This window comes from Anastrepha obliqua, chromosome 5 (assembly GCF_027943255.1).
Source record: "Anastrepha obliqua isolate idAnaObli1 chromosome 5, idAnaObli1_1.0, whole genome shotgun sequence".
NCBI lineage: Eukaryota > Metazoa > Arthropoda > Insecta > Diptera > Tephritidae > Anastrepha > Anastrepha obliqua.
Genome location: NC_072896.1, coordinates 10,459,904 through 10,481,032, shown reverse-complemented (window position 1 = coordinate 10,481,032; position 21,129 = coordinate 10,459,904). Strand labels below are relative to the sequence as shown.

The 21,129-nt window shown below is 39.0% G+C and overlaps 1 protein-coding gene across 1 annotated transcript in view; it reads right to left on the bottom strand.

The window, feature by feature from the left end:
- The window catches only part of LOC129247389 (laminin subunit alpha-1-like), a 131,932-nt gene extending 111,432 nt beyond the window's left edge, over positions 1-20,500 (bottom strand). Inside the window, exon 1 of the mRNA XM_054886504.1 lies at positions 19,777-20,500. Coding sequence (XP_054742479.1) covers positions 19,777-20,500 — 724 coding nt within the window. The remainder of the gene's footprint in view (positions 1-19,776) is intronic.
- Between the last annotated feature and the right edge of the window lie 629 nt (positions 20,501-21,129).

Here is a 21,129-nt window from a genome sequence, read left to right as displayed (position 1 = left end):
TGGACATACTGACATATATATTCACAAATGTACATACATACATACGTAGCTATATTGAAAGTATGCTGCGAGTAGCAGCCCCACATGGCGGCTTGGCGGCAAATAAAGTTGTTTACAACATAGATTTATGAAGCCGTTACCAGGCGGCCTATGCTCCAAAGCACCTCAAATAAGCAGCACAAAGCACAAAAAGTTGACCAGCTGAGCGCTTTTCGAGCGCTAGCAATCATGATGAAGTTGCATGCATGTCAGGGGTTAGGCAGAGGGCGCAGAAGAAAGTTGTGGTCCAAATTGGGTTACAGCATTGCAATACACGCACATACATACACACATACCAAATGTGCAGTGACAAGCAGAAATGTTCATAAAAAATGGCTCTTGCACACTGTAGTGATGTTAATGAATACTACAAAAGCTTCATTTTGCAACAGTATTTCAGCAAACGTCAAATGTACTTCAGAATAATCGATTATATTATATTTCAGAACTTTTAACTTCACAAGCCTTTAGATTTATTGCAGACTAGTTTTAAATGTGATAGAAAAAACATAAGAAATTCAGATATATGAAGTGCCATCCAGCGTTTCGAATTCGAACCATATATTTTTTTGACTTTGACGGCTGAAATAAAATCTCAGATGTGTCGAAAATTTATTTTGTGGTTAGAAATTTACAGAACTGGTAGCTTTTTGCTTGAACAAAGTTGAGAAATATTAAGGAAAATTTAATATAGAATAATCAGGTCAACCTGTGATGTCAAGTGACTGCCTGCATGCAGCGAGACGCTGTTAGCCCCTTGCTCTACCGATCGAACGATGATTATGTGTGCCACTTTCATTGAAAGTCATATTTTCAGTTGTTTAAGTATTTGCTCTGTAGAATTTATTTCATGAATAACCGGAACAAGACATCACGCGCCTGATATGAGCTTTTCACTTTTGGCCAGAGAAAGTCATCACATGCCTGATACGAGGTTTTCATTTTAGGCATTGAATTAGGATGGGGACTCCCAGACCTTGTTTTAAGGCAGAGGGTTAAAGATATACATATGTTTTAGAAGTCATTCGAGGATGAATCAATAGCTGAAACATGGAATCGAAGTTGCCATTTCTGAGAAGAAAAACGAAGCTCCGGGAAATATACTAAAAAAAAACTGGTTTGACAAAAGCGTCCACTGTAAAGCCAACCGCCCGACTAGAAATTTTGGTAAGGCGGTGATTAGGCGCAAATAGGGCAGACCGCATTCCAAATTTGCGCCTCATAAGGCAGCCAAACTAGGTCCAAGTACCGAAAGATATCGCCACACATCTGCCTCATCTGTGCAGGTTTGAAAAACCGAACTTCGGTTAATACTCCGGATGCCCTTGTACAAATCAGTTAGGGATTCCAATTTATGCCTAAGTGAGACACTGCCACAGATTTTCGTGACCACAACCAAATTTGGTATTGTTCTGGCATGCCCATCTTTGCCTTGCCTAACGTGGGCCTGGGAAGGTAATAGTGAGGCGTGCCTCAGTAAGGCCTGCCTAATTCGGGTCTAACTGATTCTTCGGCATGCCTCACTGTAATTCTTGTCGGGCGTCTAGTGTCCAAACAGCCATAGTAGTCATTTGAATTAAAATGTGATGTGATTATAAGTAGAGAACGACCGAACACCGATATTTAAGGCTAATTCCAACTGAACTAAACTTCGGCCAATCTCAATAAATTTTGAACAAAATATTCGGATTTTTTTTTTGCCGAAACCGAACCGAAACCAAATTGAGCTTTTGTAGTCGAATGGGGCCGAAGCCGTATCGTAACTTCGGTGGTTCTCTATTGGCTGTTCATGAAGATATTATTTATAGTCATATTAAACTCCAAACCTTAATTCCTATTTGTCAGGCAGTTGAGAAGACGTAGACTCTTCAAAGTTAAGAATAGTTTATCAACTTCGTCCCTAAGGCTCACCTAAAGCTATGAGTTCATACTTTGCTTCTGAACAAGAGATTTGAAAGGTAAAATAGTCCTTTCCTTGAGCTCGGGTCAGAAAATAAAGTCAATTATTAACTTGAAAGGTAAATCCGTACTTCAGATCAGATCAGAAAATAAAATCTCTAATGGATTGTTTAAAAAATTTCGGAAAGAGTGGTCGAAAAGAATAAGGGTGGACAACAAGCAAAACTGAGCCCATTTAAAAGATTAAGGATTAAGAGACTATTTGTAGCGTGAAGCCGGGCTACGTATTCTGTGCTGGGTAATAGGCACGTAAAAGCGAATCTTCGCATTGGAAGTGTGTAATCAGACAATTTGTAGGTGACTTAAATAGAGTAGCATAACAGGCAAAACCAAAGTAGAGAAGCTCCTCTTATCTGCAAAACACGGAGCCTCTTATCATACATTCATTAAGATATCATGTTCTCTAGACACCCAAGCAGTGAAAATTCGTTATGTGGGATCTATTCTGTAACCAAAGCAGCTGAATTAGCGTTGGAATTTACTCCACTCGACACTCGCACAAAAATCTTCATCGTTAGTCAGGCTACTATTAAAGCAATAATGACTGTAATGACTAGCTCGGTATGCGTGCAACACTGTAGTTTCAAAATGAATGAGCTCTGCGAGAATAAATAGGTCACAATTTACTGAGTAGTTACAAGGGAATAGAGGGAAATGAGAGAGTAAACGAGCTTGCTAAGGCAGGCCTATGATAAATACGTCCTACATATATCCCTCATCCTCAGTTGAAGACGGAACTAGACGAGGAGCTAACTCTGGAAGCACCGTACATATGGGAAGCCTCGACCTCCCACAGGATTGTCAAAATAATGATATGAACTTGCAACACGCAAACAGCCAACTTTATTTTATCACTCCCAAGAAAGGGATGTAAAATATTGATTGACGTTGGCTGACAGGCCGTTGTCTCACTCGATATCATGCATCTAAAATGGCATTGGTCTACAACGGCGCATGTAACACAGGCGAAGAAGAAAGAGGTACGTTAGAACACCTCCTTTGCCATCGTCCTGCTCTAAGCAGAACTCGTTACAACTGCCTGGGATCGGTATACTTTTCATCTCTATTGGTGACGAAAGCTTAAACTGTTTTTTAAAACTCGCCAAGACATGTATGACGAACTATGTTTAACACGATTCCAACAACACTGCAGTAACACTACGGACCCTTGTGGTCTATGAGAGATCTACTCAGATCAGCCAGATATATCTAACCTAACTTAGGCTCTGCTGGTCGGCTATGTAGTGATGATGTAAGCCTTACTTTCAGTATCACGTCTTACAATATGCTAAATACACTAATTTGAAGAACAATCCTTATGATTTGGCGAATTTTTGAAGTTCAGATTTCTTCGCAAAATCGGTAGGCTTCATAAAGCAATTGTTTAGGACGTACCCTAAAATCTGTAAATGTTGAGCCACCCTTAAGTGATATTAATTCCGATTCTGAAATCTTGAAGGATTGCGTGCCCATTCAGCCGTGGATTTATTATCATAAGTTTACATAAAAGTTGTACTGGAATTATTAACAAATTGTACTTCATTTACTACTATTTTATATTTATTTTATTTATTTTTTATTATTTTTTTATTTATTATTATTATTTTATATTTATTTTATTTATTTTTTCCTTATTTAAATTTTAGCTAATCTATGTTACATTGATCTGCAACGTTAAAAAAATGTGCATAGATATTTTATTAAGAAAAGTCAAAAATTAAGTTTTCTACGAATCATTTTTGAAGTCACTGTATGTATGCTTATGTGTAGCGCACACAAACCCGTTAATACACAAAGCTATTGCACGTTTGACCCATTAAACTGGTCAAATATTCGTTTTGCTGTGTCACAACAACAACAACAAAATCTATACGCACAGGCATGAAACAACTTCAAATTAGGGTGGGAAGCACAGCTGGAGCACATTTCAATCGACCTTTTTAGCTAATTAGCTGCTTAGCGTGTTGTCATAAGGCGTTGTTGTTGATGCATAGGTTTTTAATTAGCTATTTTTTACGCATCCACCCATCATCTATTAATAGCCTAAATATTTATTTATTAAATTCATTGAACTGGTGTTTATGAATGCCAACAACTTCTTGAACCGCTAATATCTGCATGCGGGTTTCCCAAAAAAGTAGTTAAGAAGAAGGTTTATGTGGTTGCTAAGAAAGACAGCAGACGAATGTAAGAGTAACTGACTTAAAAACGAATGAAGTATCAGCTTAGAACTGTAAGAAATACACGCGGTGGTTTGCCATTGCCTGTCGGGGGCGACAGCTACTAGAAAAAACTTTTCTATCATTTTGGTGTTCCTACACACTCCCGAATGATAGTCACCCACCAACCCATTCGGCTACGGCGGCCGCCCTAAATGAGGAGATATATGTGTGAACTCGACAAGTAAAGTTAAATATTTCTGTTAAAACTAGCATTGAAAGATTTCGCTTAAGGGGTTACATGGGTTTCATTGGGTAAAAAAAGGCCTACTTTCAATATTTTTTTTTACTATGTAAAAAATTATATATTTAATTCAAACTTTTTTCTGTCTTATAGATACATATTTAAAGAATAATTTCTGAATTTTTCAAAAAAAAATAAATAAAACTCCTCCATTGTGACGACATTTCCGGTGACCTCTCGAAGCTGCGTTAGCGTTGTCAGCAAAACTCCTGACAGGATCATCAAAAATGAAAACACATTGTTTAGCTAAAACCATAAACTCGTGAGTGAACGAAGGAAAGAAAAAAAAGTAAAAAGTGGAATTTTGGCAGACATTTTTCCAAAAAAAATTAGAATTTCGGTAAAATTTGGTTGATACTTTGCTTTTTTTTAAATAGTTGTAATTGAAAAAAAAAAACAAAAAACCTTCGTTCAAGCACGAGTAAATTGTATTTCGAACACCTGTGTAAAATTTCATCAAGATCGGTTGAGTAGTTTTCGAGAACACTTGACAACCGAATTTGAAAACACGGTTCCGAGAAAAACGTGTTTAATGTTGTGAGTAACAATAAAAGTGGCTTGGAGCGCACACCTTCCAAAGGCTGTATCTCCGAAACTATTATTCGGATCGACTCGAAAATTTAGGATAATATTCTTGAGATGTTGTAGAAATTAATAAGCCAAAAAAAATCGAGTTTTTGAACCCACGAAACCCATGTAACCCCTTAAGGTAAGACCTAGCGCTTCTATGTTATATAATATATGAAGTCAGTAGCAACCCTTTTGAAAAATTTGCAGATCAAAGCTTTTTTGACAAGGCGTATCTATTAAAATCAATTTTCCGAAGACGAAGATGATGAATATGGCAAAAAAAGATAAGTGTGAGTGTGGAGATTGCAGGTAACCCTATCGAAACAGTGGAGGAATTTATTTACCTCGGCAGCAAAGTTGCTCCGGGCGGTGGTACGGGTATAGACGTACGCTCCAGAATCGAAAAAACCAGATGGCCACTCGGGATATTGCACCCTGTATGTCGAACCAACAACGTGAGTTTCAGTTTAAAGGTAAGACTCTTCAAGTCTAATGTGCTGTTGATACTGCTATAGAGTAGCTCTACCTGAAAAATCAACACCGTTATAACCAGTCGCTTACAAGGCTAAGACATTTGGATTACAAGACAGAAATGGAAATGAATTAGTCAGACTTTACGCAAAGAAGACGGTAATATAGCGAAGAAGGTAATGGAATAGAACCCACCCACAACGAGGGAAAGAGCGCCTGACAGGCCAAGGGTAACCTGGAAAAAACTATGGATTGCGAGACCGCTCAACTCAGGTTAATCTGGAAGCAAGTGAAGGTGTTATCCAGTAATCGGACAAACTGGCGCGTAGGTTTTGTTTGTGCCTTATGGATCGCTAGGTGAATCCCTAGGAAACAATTATGATGATTATTAACGGTGGGTCGCCGTGTGCATAAAAGGAAATAACGAAAAGCGGTTCCATTCGCACCATCGTCGTATGCTTCTAGCGCCAACTTCAAGTCGACTGTGCAACATAGTTCGTCCGTTTGTGTTTCTTTCACTTTCTACTTTAATTTACTTATAGTGAAATATCTAATGTACAAAACGCATTGTTGTTGGTCTAGTGACAGCTCCTTTAATGACGTGCCTTGAATTTAGATCACTTTTCATTCGCTACTGGGTTGCCATTTTTTTTTACATTCGTTTTTTGTCCAATATTGCTTTATTGTCTAATTAAGCTCTCTTTTTTACCCATTTTGTAATAATTTAGTTTAATAAACTTTTTTCAGTTTTTATACAGGTGGCAACCTATTCAAAAATAAATCTAAATCAAGGATCTCTCAAATACCTTTCATATCAACTCATATTGCCATATCTTTTTTCTAACTTTTAGGTTTTCCGAGAGCGTACTTTGACGTATACCTCAGGACCCGTAAGAGATCCTAAAATGGAGTCGAGCTCTAAACATTTCTCACTTCACTTGGAAAAGTATGTGTAATAAAACGTTCTTAAATAGCCGTCGTTTGTTACCCATATAGCGATATTTTATCATGCTTAACTTACATAATTTTTAAATTTTTTGTATAGGAGGCCCTTTATTTAGGTGTGGAGGTCCTTTTGAAAAATATGTTTGGACTGAAACTTTCTAAAGTAGCTTTCTTTTGGTACAAATCTACAATAGATACTTTTTATAAAGCTTTCAAAACTACGTCTAATCCCAACTACATCAGAGCATTCTTGAAAATTCAAAAAAAAAAAAAAATGGATTCAGTGGTTTTGGAGTTCATGGGAAACACACAAAACCACAACCTCACAAACATACAAACATTTATCCTTTTGTATATAGAGATTAATTGATTTCGATTTAAAATAAAATAAAACAAAAAAAACAGAAATGGTCGTCCTCACTTGGTTCGAAACAGCGCAGCCATAACAGCCGTTCGCGAAAGAATTCGCAGGAATTCCCTTAGAAAGCAGGGATCAGATCCCTGTCAAGACTAATTAGAGATGACCTCCCCATGAAAGCCTTCCGTCACTCAACTGGCCATCTTTTGACAACGCGCTTGAAGAAAGTTAGACTCGACAGATCCAAGCAGCACCTTCCGGGGCAGGCGCTCGACAGCCATGGAAATATTCTTTTCACAGATGAGAAAGCATTTCATTGTTGAAGAAGTTTTTAATAGGCACAACGACAAAATCAATGCTAAAACTTCTAAAAACGCGAAAAATGTTGTGCCAAGTGTACAGCCTGGCCACCATCCAACCTTCGTAATTGTTTGGTGAGGAGTGTCTTGTAAAGGCATTACAACTCTTAAATTCAGCGAAAAAGTGGTTAAGACCGCGGCAAAAGTGTGCCAGGAGGATACCTCAGAAGACGTGGTGAAGCAGTTGAGCAGAACGCTCTTAAATCAAGGGCGTTAGATCTTCCAGCAAGATTCCGCTTCAGCCCATAAGGCAAAAACCGCCTGTGTGTCTAAAGAGCAATATTCTTGAGTTCATAGCCGCGAAAAATTGGCCGTCTGGAAGCCAAGACTACAGTTTGTGGTCAGAATTGGAGAACAGAATTTGGAGAGTCTCAAACAATCTTTGGTTTGAACAGTGACATCCATATCCATGAAAACCTAAAGCGTCGCTTATATGGCTTAACTAACCTTCTCAGCACAGCCCTGTGGGCTAGCGGAGGCAGAAGAAGATGGAGACAAGGGTACCAGTCGGAGTAGTCGAACTGAACGGAATTGCCTAAAATACGAGAAAGATTGGAAGAGGAGCATAAGCAAGCAAAAGATAGAAGTATCAACAGCGAAGAAGGACGAGAACCACTACTACACCAATCGTCGAAGAGACAGTCTCAGGAACTTGCTTATTCTGTAGTTCGCTTGAAATTATGTATACTTAATTTCGAACTTTGAAGTTCACAGACAGTTCTTGATAGACGTCGTACAATAAAAAAAGAGATTTTATGCATAAATTAAAAAAATTAAATACAATAGGAAGATCCATTTTCAGACTCAGGATTATTAGCGTAGAGATTTCGGTTATTACTTTTACCTTTCCGCCACTTCTACTCGTACAAGCATACGCTGCCTTCCTAACTCTTTTCATTCACTGAATAAAGTTTAACCAACCCAATTGATCTCACAAATGCCCCATCGTAGATTGGCAATAAAGATCGTTAATAGCATTTTTGTAAGCATTTTCCAAAACATTTTGTATATAAAACGATACGGGATGTCGTCATTTTACATCCCGAGAAACTTCAATTAACTCACTTTCCGCTCACTTCACACTCACCTATGCGACAAAGGCACCGATAGTTGTTCGAAAGTGCAAAAGTCGTTGTAATCGTTCGGAGGACGTTGGACGACACACACAATGGGCAATTGTGTTGTAGTACTAACCAGCAATACAAAAAAAAGTAAAAGGCAATAACAAATGCAAGCCAATATGTACACCAACAATAGCAACACAACCATATGTTAAGTTCTTGCACAGAAGAGAGGGACGATTTTTTTTAATGGCAACAAATGGCGGCAACACTTAAAGTGTTCAACTGGTTCGCCCATTCAAACGGTCTATGTGGAAATTTCTGTGTTATTTTTTTCTTCTTTTAGTGATCGTTTATTATTTGAGTAGTACCAGTTGTTGTTGTTGTCGGATTTTATGGTAATGCTCGTAAATATGGACACGCGCTAATAAGGACTTGTACACGCGTTCGCTTATAAGCTGAGTTTGTGTTCCTTCAATGTTTTTGTTTTAATGGAAAGGAATGAACAGGCAGACAGGCAGAGTGCACGATGGTGTGCAAGTGGAGAAATATTGCACTTTGATTAAATTTATTTGGTTTTAAGCAAGATTTAAAACTTGATTATACATCAAATAAAGGACATTTTTTTAGAGAGAAAATGCAAAGGAGCGTGAAAGAAAAAAATTCTTATAAAAATTAACAAAATTTTGAGCGACTTCAAACTTGCACTTTGTCATTCAATAGGCTATAAAACTGCGTACCCACATTTTTTTTTAATTTAGATTTCGACAAAAATTTGCTAAATTTTTATAAATCTTGTACAAAGTTTGACACTTGGATTGGAATGAACTATAATTTTACAAGAAAATAATTGAAAGTAAATAAAAACAAGTGCTACGTTCGACTAAGTAGGCAATTGCGTAGTAAAGTCCTCGCACGACGAACAAAACTAACACTCTATAAAGCTCTCATCATACCTGTCCTAACGTATGGCGCAGAAGCTTGGACAATAACAATATCCCATGAGGCATCGCTTGGAGTGTTTGAAAGACAGACCCTGCGGAAAATTTTTGAACCTTTGCACGCTGGCGACGGCGAGTGTCGGCCGCGATGGACGATGAGCTGTATCAACTTTACGGTGACATAGACATAGCGCAGAGAATAAAGATCCAGCGGCTACGCTGGCAGGGTCATGTCGTCCGAATGGACACAAACCAGCCGCTTTTGAAAGTATTCGATGCTGTACCAGCCAGCGGTAGCAGAGGAAGAGGAAGGCCATCTCAGCGTTGGATTAGGCGGAGAAGACTTTGCTTAACTTAGTGTTTTCAACTGGCGCCGGTTAGCACGAGAAAGAAACGACTGCCGCGCTTTCTTAAACTCGACCAAAATCGTGTAAGCAGTTATTGCGCCAATCGAGAAGAAGAAGAAGAAGAACAAACATTTTTCAAACACAAAAAAAAATTATTTAGGACTAGGTACTTTGCAGTGACCCTCTTAACTTTGTATTGATTCAACAAAAATGATTCAAATAAAAAAAAAAATTCGATTCAATAGTAAATCCTGTACTTAGTCGAAGGTTTCGATTTTGAAAATCGACAAAATTGTGACTTCTGAAAGCTAACACCCGAACTTTCAAGGAACATTTTTTTTTACTTTTTTTTAATTTATTTCGTTGTTAAAAAAAATCGAAGCTCTCAATAGAAATCAAAATAACTTCATCAGATACTAGCATTTACATTCAAGTTTTCTGAATCTCATTTAAATCTATTGAGTGGTTTTTGAATAATAGATATCACCGATTTCAGAAACATATGCACACTGAAAGCACCTTCGACGTTCCACTTCTCTGCATGCTAAGGTTCATAGATTTACCAGGTTTGGAAAATGACTTTGGTGAAAAACTAAATTGTGAGGTGAATTTCGCTTACCATGCCCCAGGGGTGATTTGCCAGCCGAATTCTGCACGATCATTTCACATGTATTCATACACTTCTCCAATCAGTCGTTGTTCGGATGACAACGAAGTGTCATTGGTTGATTTTTTAGTATATCACAAACATAATGTCGGTTTTTTTCGTAGACAAACCGATTTATTGCCCCTGCTATGTCAGCCTGACGGCTAACGCTCTGATATTGGCCATACCATTAAAAATCTTTTCACCAGATAGCAAGCAGATACTATATCTGGGTCTTGCTCACTTGACGAGATTCGCCGCTGGCGACTATGGTTATACCTCACATAATTATGCCTCATATAACGCTATAACTCATTACTTTCAATACTGCCAATTCTCCTTGAAGAGAGTTTCATTAATATCACGAATTCTCCTGTCGTGTTCTCACACCTTGAAGTTATTGGGTTTTAGTTCTAAAGTCAACAACAACATTGAGAAGTACGATAAAACAAAGAGCGTTGACAGAACACGAGCATCACAAATAACGAGACTCACAAAGCAGTTGACAACCTCCAAGGTAGCCATGAAATGCCGCACATCTCTTAACGAGAGGGCTGAGTCATTTCGCCTAAGGATAATATGGGCTCCTGGCCATCGCGACATTGAGGGTAACTGAAGAGCCGATGAACTAGCGGGACTCGGCACCAAGTTGACCGATGAGTACATAGACAATGACATAGGCATACCCTTACAAAGATGTAAGCTACTTATCCTTGAAGAAATCGTAAGGAAAGCAAGCGAAAGATGGCGTAATGAAGCCACCTGGAAAATCGCCCATCAACTGTGGCCGACTCTTAGTGCTAAACGCACAGAATCTTTGCTAAGCCAAAATAAACACAGTCTTAGCACAGTCATAACGGGACATTGCCTAATAGGTAGGCACGCCCAAATAATGGGTGTGCAAGCACACGACTTCTGTAGAAGTTGTCTTGATGAGGAAGGGGAAGAGACAATCTTACACCTCCTGTGCCATTGTCCTGCTCTATCCAGACGGAGATTTGCTATTCTAGGCAGACAATTTTTTAACGAATTGGAAGATCCGCATAAATAGGAGATATTCTAAAGTTTTTGAAAAGCACACAATGGTTTTAGGAGAAATAGGGGAAGCTCCCCACGCAGCATCACAATGGGCTATGAGCCTGAGTGTGTCCCACAGGACAACCGATTCAACCTAACCCAACCTAACCTATCACAAGTAACGAGTTGAAGCAATAAATGCTTCCCTGTATAAAGGCCATCTTACTTATACACATTATGTACTTCCAGACAAATGTTAAGTAATTTTAGGCAACTCCTTTGCAGAGTTACCAACAAATGTTTACTTATATTTATTTTATTTCAGAAATCAATAGAATATCAGTAGATTCCTCGTTTCGGCACTCGCTAACGCATGCGAATAGAAGAGACCTTGAATGAATTAACTAAAGCACTAACACGTATTGACAAGTTTTGACTATTTATTTTTCGTTTGAGTGTAATAATTTTTTATGAAAATATTGTTTGTTCTCTTACAAAAGGTATATAAATCAGACTCTGAGCAAATTTTAACAAATTCAACAAAATTTCATGTTTCTCAAGAATAATTTTTAGAAAAATTGCTAGTATGTACATAGTTTTATAGCTCATTGAAGTTTGATGTATTGTAATAAAGTGCAAATCTGAAGTGGTTCAAAAGTCAATTTTTTGTTTGCTTACGGCGCCGGGGGTTGTCTTCATTTTTCTTCTCTACACAAAGAAAACTCATTCCAGTTCTTTTAGCACAAGATTTTCTTGCAAACCTTTTTATCTACCACTAATTTCGGAAATAGAACACTGTTCGGCGCTTGAGCAGTAAATATTGCTAAAATTAATTTTCCACAGGAGTTATACTGCAGAACTGTCGATTTATAAGTGTTTTAAGAAAGCTTATAGGCAGTTGACTTCGGCACTTTATGGCCGTTAAAGGTAAGCATTGTCGGTAAGTGTTTAATTGCGATCACTGATGGTGCTGCAGATTACAAATACACTCCGCGACATTAGCAGCGCCGCACCTCGATTTTTCAATGCAAATGAAGGTTCCTGCATATTAAGTCGGCTGAATGGTGCATAGAGATCGGAAATGTGTTTTTGTTTTCAAAGGTATGCTATTTAACTGCGGTTTTTTTAGAAGTAGTTCAAATTGCTTTGTTTATTTTCACTGTCAGGGTAAAAAGGCAAGTTTCAAGCGCAGAATTGTATTTGCTGCTTTATTACGGAACACACCCAAGAATATACGTACCCTACTAGGCAGTTGAATATCAAATAAGTGCTTATATTAGATCGTGAATAGTTAAAAATGTGATCTTTTTTACTAGGCTCTGAAAAAATGAGTACTTTTCTTTTGTCGTTGTGTAATTATATTGCTTTTCTTTTCAAATAAGCGAATTCCATTGCTAAGAAAGGTAAATTCACTACTCATTTTTATGCTTACATTACAATTACTGGTTCCAAAAAAATTGTTCTTTGTGTCATTATAAACACCGCAGTAGACAGAAAGCTCGCGATAAATACGATTGAATTGGTGGTATTGCTGAATCCACGTGAATTTGAAAACACTTTTGTCAGGCGTCAAGTGTCACATTTTGATGATTCGAAATCAGCTGTCACGAAGTAAACAACCAAATTTTGAGTAAAAAAAAGTTTTGTCATTGGATAATTAAAAAAAAATATTCCAAGGCGAATTTAATCCACAGTGTATTTTACATGGGTTTTGTTTCTGGTTTTCTCTTGGTTTTGCTCTTCGTTTTTAGATCCCAAAATCAAAGTGAATATTTTTGAGGCGGATGAACTCGTTTGGACAGAAATAATTTATTTTCAGATTAAAATTTCATATTAAAATGTAAATAAACTCAAGGCGCATTCATTAAAGGTGGTGGCACTAGACCAACAACACTGTTCTGTACATTCGATTATCAAAGCAAAGTATTGAGAAACTAGAAAACAAATAATGAATTCGCCCCGTTTCATTCTGAGCTGACAGCCACATGGACATGCCGAAAGAAAAATAAGAAACAACTTAGCTAATTTACCAACACCACCTTTAAGAGATTCACCTTGAATAAAATTAATATAGGGTGGGCCATGTAAAATTTGCTTTTTGAATCGGCTGTAAAAAAAATCTAATCAATATTTTTTCAAACTTTTTTTTTATTTTGAAGATTGAATATTGCCATTTATGAATGAAAAATAATATCGTTCAAATGACTGCTACGACTGGCTTTACAGTAGGCCATTCGATCAACCCAATGTTTAAGTACATTTTCGATTGTTTGGACTCCAATTTCATGAATGGCAACTTCGATTTCGTGTTTTAAAGCATCAATCGTCTCTGGATGGTTCGCATAGCATTTGTCCTTAACGGCTCTCCACAAAAAATAGTCCAACGGGCTTACATCACAGCTCCGAGGCGGCCAATTGATATCGGAATTCAAAAACGGTAGCCAAAAGTTCGAGTGTAACTTTGGCAGTGTGACAAGTTGCACCGTCCTGTTGAGACCAAATGTCGTCCATGTCATCTTTTTCAATTTTTGGAAACAACTTGTTGAGTATGTCACGGTAACGCTCGCCATTTACTGTAACCGCGGCTCCTCGCTCATTTTCGAAAAAAAAATGGCCAGATGATGCCGCCAGACCAAAAACCGCACCAAACAGTGACTCGTTGTGGATGCATTTGCTTCTCTACAGTAACGTGTGGATTTTCTGAGCCCCAAATCCGACAATTTTGCTTGTTGACATAGCCACCGATGTGAAAATCAGAAAACACGAAGAAGAGTCACCAGGATAGTAGGATAAAGATTTTGAAATGGCCCAATCAATACCTATATTCCACATTCCGAACATTTTCTTAAAAATTTTGAGCGCACGACTTTGCCACATGTGCATAAAATATAACAAATTTACATAAAATATGAGAGTCTTAAGTAGAACTTTATAGAATATAAAATCTGCCATTTGACATTGTTATGTACGGGTCCGGCACTCGAAGTGTAACCAATTAAAAAGGCCATCAAATTAGTTTACAAAATTACTTTTATTCAATTCAAAGTAAAAAATGTGTGAAAATAATACAAATTTACCAATCAATTTATTTTTGCTCGATTTGACCACCTTTTGCCTTGACTATGGTCTGGAGACGGTCCAGAAACGAGTCGCAAGCTGCCCGAATGAGACTTGCAGGTATTTTGACCCACTCGCGGGTAGTGCCCTTTTTCAGTGACTCAAGACTGGTGAATCCTTTAGCTCGGACTTTGCTCTCCAAAACGGCCCAAAGAGAATAATTCATCAGATTGGCGTCTGGTGAATTTAAGAGCCATTGTGTGGACGTAATGAAGTTCAGAATGTTGTTTTTAGCCATTCTTGGTTCACTCGAGCATTGTGAAACGGTGCCGAGACCTGTTGAAACGTCCATGGTCTGCCACCAGAAGGTTTGTCTGCCCACGTCTTCAAAGCAACCTTCAGAATACTTTCCAATAATATTTCGCATTTCCCTTAACCCCAGGCTCAATGAAAACGATTGGAGGTCGCCCATCTACGGTTACAGCGGCCCAAACTGTTACCTGTGGCAGTAGCAAATATGGAAGAGAAAGAGCTGTAGAATATTGGAGTGCCTGCCGTTTTGTCATTGTTTCTTCAGTCTTTATCCATCACTACTTTCGTGTCGCGCCGCAGTGTTCTTCTACATGATGACTTATTTTTTTTTACTTCTCCAGAAGAGTGGAAATCCTGATCAGGCGATCCTGTCATCGATCGAAATAACTGATTGGCGGAAGAAGCCAAATCTGGAGCGTACGGAGATTGAAGTAAGACCTCCCATTTCAGTGTTTCCTTTTGCGGCATGCTACCGAGCGTTGTCGTGCTGCAGTCCATTTCCATCCTCTGAGAATAGTAATAAAACTCCGAATGGGAGCGCAAAGCGAATGCGACCAATCTAGAACACCCAACAGATGCGTCATCCAAAGAAGTCATTTTGAAACAGATCTTCTGTGGGGATGACTGTATTCACGACCAGACGGCAAGCACAAACGGGTCAGGTAAAGCCTCAAGACGAAGCCAAACAGACGACAAGTCAATATCGAGTAACGAAATTGCAACTTTCCGATGCCCCATTGGTCACAAAGCAATGGAGGCTATGGATAGGGTACAACCCAAATGAGCAATTAGGAGGGGAACCTGGATGCAGATACCTGGTGTGAGTAAAAAGCATAAACACAGCTTCAGGGTGGAATCAGCCGAGAGAGGAGAAATGTTATAGGGTTACTGGGAGCATACCCCACATACCACTGGTGTGACGGCACCTTTCATGATGTTTCCTACTTTTTCGATTTTGATCTCCTCTTGAGAAAACAAACAGCTACCAGAAAACTTCAAGGAAATGGTGAAAGCTGCCTTTGACTGGAACCCCCAAGGAAGCCGCAGGCGTGGTGGAACAGTGAATGTCTGGAGACGACTGCTGTAGCTGGAATGAAGTTAAGAGATTGACGCAAAACAGACCCAAATGGAAGAAAATCGTTGTGGCCCTATTTTTGACACTAGAACTTTAGTAATTTATGTTGGTAGTGATGAATGTCGCTCGTTTCCACCACATATCGGTGAACAAAAATCGTCTGACCATCAATTTATTAAAAAACAAAATTGAGCTACTCCTAAGCGATCTTCATTTCTTCACCTTCTTAGTTGCACCAGATGAATCCACGGAAATTATTTCTATTCTTTGTTAAAATACTCTGGGACAAAAGAACTGCAGTGGTAATGCAGCAATCCAACCCAATCGAATCTCAAACGAAAATCCCACATACATTTTCTCATCCTCTTTCACACTGTGAAATCGATTTCGCGTTAATTCAAGCTAAACTTTCCACACTTCCGTAGATTATGAATTCTAATGAAATGCAACAACTTCTAACAACCCCTCCTTCGCTATGCCAGTTTACTGCGCCACTCAGCAAGCCCGTTTGGACACGTTTGGCAATTTCAAAAATTTCTTCCTGCCCCAGCAAAAACTGTAGTAACTAGACGTGTCGATGAGTGTTCAAATGCCGGAATTCAGCTGTGCCAGAAGCTTTAAAGACTTTCACATGGAAAGTTCTTTCAACTCTAGCCAACTAGTGAGGCGGAAACCGATCCATATTTGGTGCTGGTCAACGATCTGACCGAACTGTTAGTTGGCGCGCATCAGCCGTGCTATCACTGACAGATCGATCGCACATTTGACGCGCTAGCACGTCACTGAACATCTTGCACTTTGGAATGATGATGCACATGGATGTGCATATGTAGCGGGGTAGCGTATGAGTATGCACTGCGATCGATCATTTGGTTTGGGTACCGCAAAGTTGTTGGCAGGCAGGCAGGCACCATATTTAGCAGAACCGCTGCCAACAACTACTTCCAGTACAAATATAAACAATATCTTTGGCGTGCACGACTGGTAGAATTGCACTGCCATAAAACACCGACAAAAACAAAAGTAAAAAACATAAAAAATAGCTGCCATAACAACAACGATAAAGTAGCAAAAAAGCAGCAGCGAGTAATAAACAAGGAATTGTAACAGTTGCGGAAGGCGAATGAAATTTTATAAAAAGTAAAAGAATAAATTGAAGAATGTGCTAGAAAATGCACTGTAGTTTGTGATGTTGCTGTTATTGCATGCATCAATATTAATGAACACTGTACAGTGGTGCAATTTAAGAAAATTATGACTGAAATGTTAAATGTAAAACGGGTCTAATAACCTTGTCAGAAAGAGTCTGTTGCATGCATTGCGCCAACGCAGCTGATATGACGTACAAACCGCAAACAAATCAGCTGTTCTGTATTGTATGCTGCCTACATCGTTGTTATGATAGACTTGACGTACGGAAAAAGCTGCGAGTTGGCCCACATTTGTGCATTCCGGCAATACGTCCGGCATGAGTTTGACACTCTCTATACAAATTTAGACAACCAATTCGGCTGTCAGCCAAATGCGATGCCGCAACGGGTGCACCCGACTCATTCTGGCAGGCCTACAAAGGTTGACATTTTTATCATGGGAAGTTCACTGACCAGCAAATGTATGAAAACAAACAAAAAATGCAAACGAAATCCGAAATCGATTTCTAATTTGCGGTCATAGGAAACGCAAAGATTCGAGCCAAAATATTGAATTTGATCCCAAGATCTGTAGACGGATGCCGCCGAGGCATACAATGGAACTTCAGCGAACACCTTGAAGACGTAGATTACGCCAATGTCAACAAATCACTCCGACATGCAGAAGAAGCTCGACGTTTTGGTGGAAGGGTCAAAGAAATTCGGGCTGAAGATTAGCGGGGGAAAAACTAAATCGCTTTAAGTAAATGACGCGGATCCAAGCAGTAGCTTTAGCGTTATGAATTCCAGCATTTAAAATGTCAACAACTCACCTATCTGGGAGGTGTAATTTCTACGGAGGGAGGAGCAGCAGGCGACATACAAATCAGAATCGCAAAAGCACGTAGCGCGTTTGCTCAGTTGAACAAGATATGTAGTTAAACATCGATTTCCACACTTACAAAGCTGCGTTTTTTGAACTTAAAAGTAAAATCGGTCCTTTTGTTTGACTGTGAAACCTGGGTCATGACAGATTTGCTCGTAAAAGCTGCACGTTTTTGTCAACAAACGTTTAGGACTTTTTTTGCGGATTTTGTTATCCAGAATAATAAACAACAGAGAGCTTTGGGCGAATTGTGAGCAGTTATCCATGCAGACTGCAATAAAGCAAAGGAGGTGGAGGTCATATTCTTCGAAAGGATCCCACAGAAATATGCAGGCGAGCAGTCGATTGCAACCGCAAGGCAGTAGAAAAAAAGGACGCCGTAGGTGTACTTGGAAGAAAACTCTCGAAAAAGAACTTACGTGTGTAGGGAAATCTTTCAAAGAAATCAAAGTCATCGCGAAGGATCGTGACCGTTGGAAACGTTTTGTAGAGGCCATATGTCCCATCAGGGAGAGCAGGAATTAAGAGAGAGAGAAACCCACTCAAAATTAAAAAAGTTATAAAAATTAAATTAAAAAAAATAAAAATCTCGTTTTATATTTTTTGTTCTGTTTTGGAGTGAAACTTCGTAGGCGCCGATGGACGTGCGAGAACGGGGAGCAAAATTTCAAGGCCAAAGATGTAACGTAGAGAAAAAGGAGAGAAAGAGCAATACCTTATATATATCTTAGATACACTTTAGGCTATTCACGTCTCCCTTTTGTGCGGTCCTTCGCCTTTTCTCCCACTCCTACGCTAAGGCTCTAGTCTAAGGCGTACGACGTTACTGGTATTGTAGGAGCAAGAGAGAACTACGTATACATTATATACAAGGCGTTAGAATACGCGTAAAGTGACGCGTAAACGTACAGCACCAACGCCATATTACTATAGTAGAGCGAAAGAGAGCAACATATTGTTAGAATAGGATAGATAGTATTGGGCATACGCGTGCCTTGTCTATGCACGTTATAGTGTTAGACGCTATATATGCGCACGACTCTAGCGCCACGCTAATACATCGGAGCAGGAGAGAGTATATGTGCGCACGGCTCTAACGCCACGGAGCGAGAGAGAGCAACGTATAGTTATTTTTGTAAATTTTGTCTATTGGTATTCTCCCTCTCTCTCTCTCATTCTCTCTCGGGTCTCTCCCTCTTTCTTCGTCTGCCTTAAAAGTTTCACTTCTGTTATGTGTACTACGCTACATGCACTTTTTTTCATGTTTTGGTCATTTGTGTAGAGAAATTAAGCGGAGATGAGTGGCTAATATCGATCTGTAAACATTTTATAACGAATTTGCGGAAAACACCAAACAAATACAACCCCTCGCCGGTGAATGTTCTGCACTTTAAAGAAGCCGTGCCAAATATCTTGGCGATTATTTCTTCGAGGGGACGAGTTAACTTCTTAAAAAGATCTAAGTGGTTTAAGCAACTTAATTAAGCAACATAGTTGGAAATCAAGTGCAGGTATCACAATGGGTCTTAGGACCACCGAGTGTCTAAGAACCTGACTAACCTAACCTACTGAAAAGGGCATTTTTCCTATGGAAATTCTGTGGTAATTTCCAAAGCGTTGGCGTTAGGTAAATATTATATAAAAAAAAAAAAATAGGTGTTTACTTGTTTTGTCCAGAGAAAAAATGTAGAGCGTAGCATCAAACAAAAATATTTTTAGTGGCATTTCTGCTGTATACTGATGACCAGGTAGTTGGGTTTGAAAGAAAGAAAATAAACCTTCATGCAGATTTTTTTTTGAACGAAGGTTATGATAGTTTTATGCCAGTTATAGTGGAATACCAAACATTTCTTCTGATTCTTACAATTTCAACAGATTTTCCGCCTACTTAATCACTTCTTCCCCACTGTTCCGGCGCAATGACCAATTGTTGTCTTTCGCATTGTTTGCGATGGGAAAACTTGCGCGGCTAACTTGTTGCTGCCACAAATTGGCAGCAGCCAATATACACACATATGTATGTACATGCGCGATGTATGTGTGTATGTGTGATTATGCATTTAAAAATATTTATATACCTTTAGAAAACTTCACTTTGTTACTGGAAAAAAGACAAAAATACCATCAAAGGGTAACTTACCGTTTCTGTGCAATTTCTGACGTTGGCCGCCGCCTCCAACGTCTCTGATGCCATGGCCATTATGACTACCGCCATTGTAGTTGCCACCAACACCACTCACACCGTTGCCGTTACGGCCATTTTTCTTCCTCTGCGTCGACGTGGCACGTTTGCTTGTGTTGACAGCAAATGCCGATGCTGATGCCGTTGCTGTTGCCTTTGCCGCTGCCGCATTTGTGGCATCTTCCAGCGCAATATTGTCCGCAACAAATTCATTACTATTTATGTTGCTCTCGATGTTCAGACCACTTTTGGTTTTACGACGTGATGCCTGATGTGTTTGCGTTTGATGCACATGCTGTTGTTTTTGTTGTTGGCGTTCGCGTTGTTTACGCGATTTTTCATGCTTTTGTGATTTCTGCGGCTGTGGCTGCAACACTTCTTGTTGTTGCTTTTTGCGTTTTTGTGCGCGCTGTTGCTGGCGATGATGTTGTGCCTGTTGTTGCTCTTGCTCGAGCCGCTGCAACCGCTTCGACGCAACTCGTGTACGCGCCGTCCACGAATCGATGCTGGACTCGACGAATGCCGCGTGACTCGAATTCGCTGGCAGCGGCGTCTCGGCATATTCTCTCAGCAGCTGCGCGGGCGAAATGCTACGCAGTTGTTGCTGTGTGAGCGTTTTGTGTGTCGTTGCTGCATGTGCGGGTGTGAATGTGAGGAATATTAAGGATGTGCTGAAGAACATAAGACGGGAAAGTAAAAGCGGCCTATGTTGTGTTTTATTTTTTGTTCTGCCAAAGGTGTTTTGTTTACTCAGGGAGCTCAAGGAGCTCATATTTGATAATTTCGGCTTTGTTGGCATTGCATGCGACATTTGGAAAACTCTTTTTTTTGCTACGGAGCTTGAAATTATTGTATTTGTAAATTTAATTATTTTTGTGCATTTCGATTTTTGGTTTCTTTTGCTATTTCACACTTCACGTTTTCAATTACGATTTTTCTACAATTTCTATGCCCTTTCTTTTTAATTTTTCTTCAGATTTTGCACACATTTCACAACTTAATTATTTTATTTGGCAATTCTATGCCTTGTAGTTTATTTATCGCTGAAATTTTGTGTTATCCACAGACTGAAATGAAGTGGAGAAAAAATGCTTATAACACTTTTGCACATTTTGTGAAATTTAATGGAAATTTTTTAACATCCTGAACCTGGAAAAACCAATTATTTTTTTTCACTTACACGCTTTTTAATGAAAAACACAAAACCCGAAAAAATTATAAATCAATATTGGTTGTTTAATTTTCGAGATATTTTTATTTGTGTATTGTATTTATGAATGTATGAATGCAAATCAGTGAATTCGCCATACT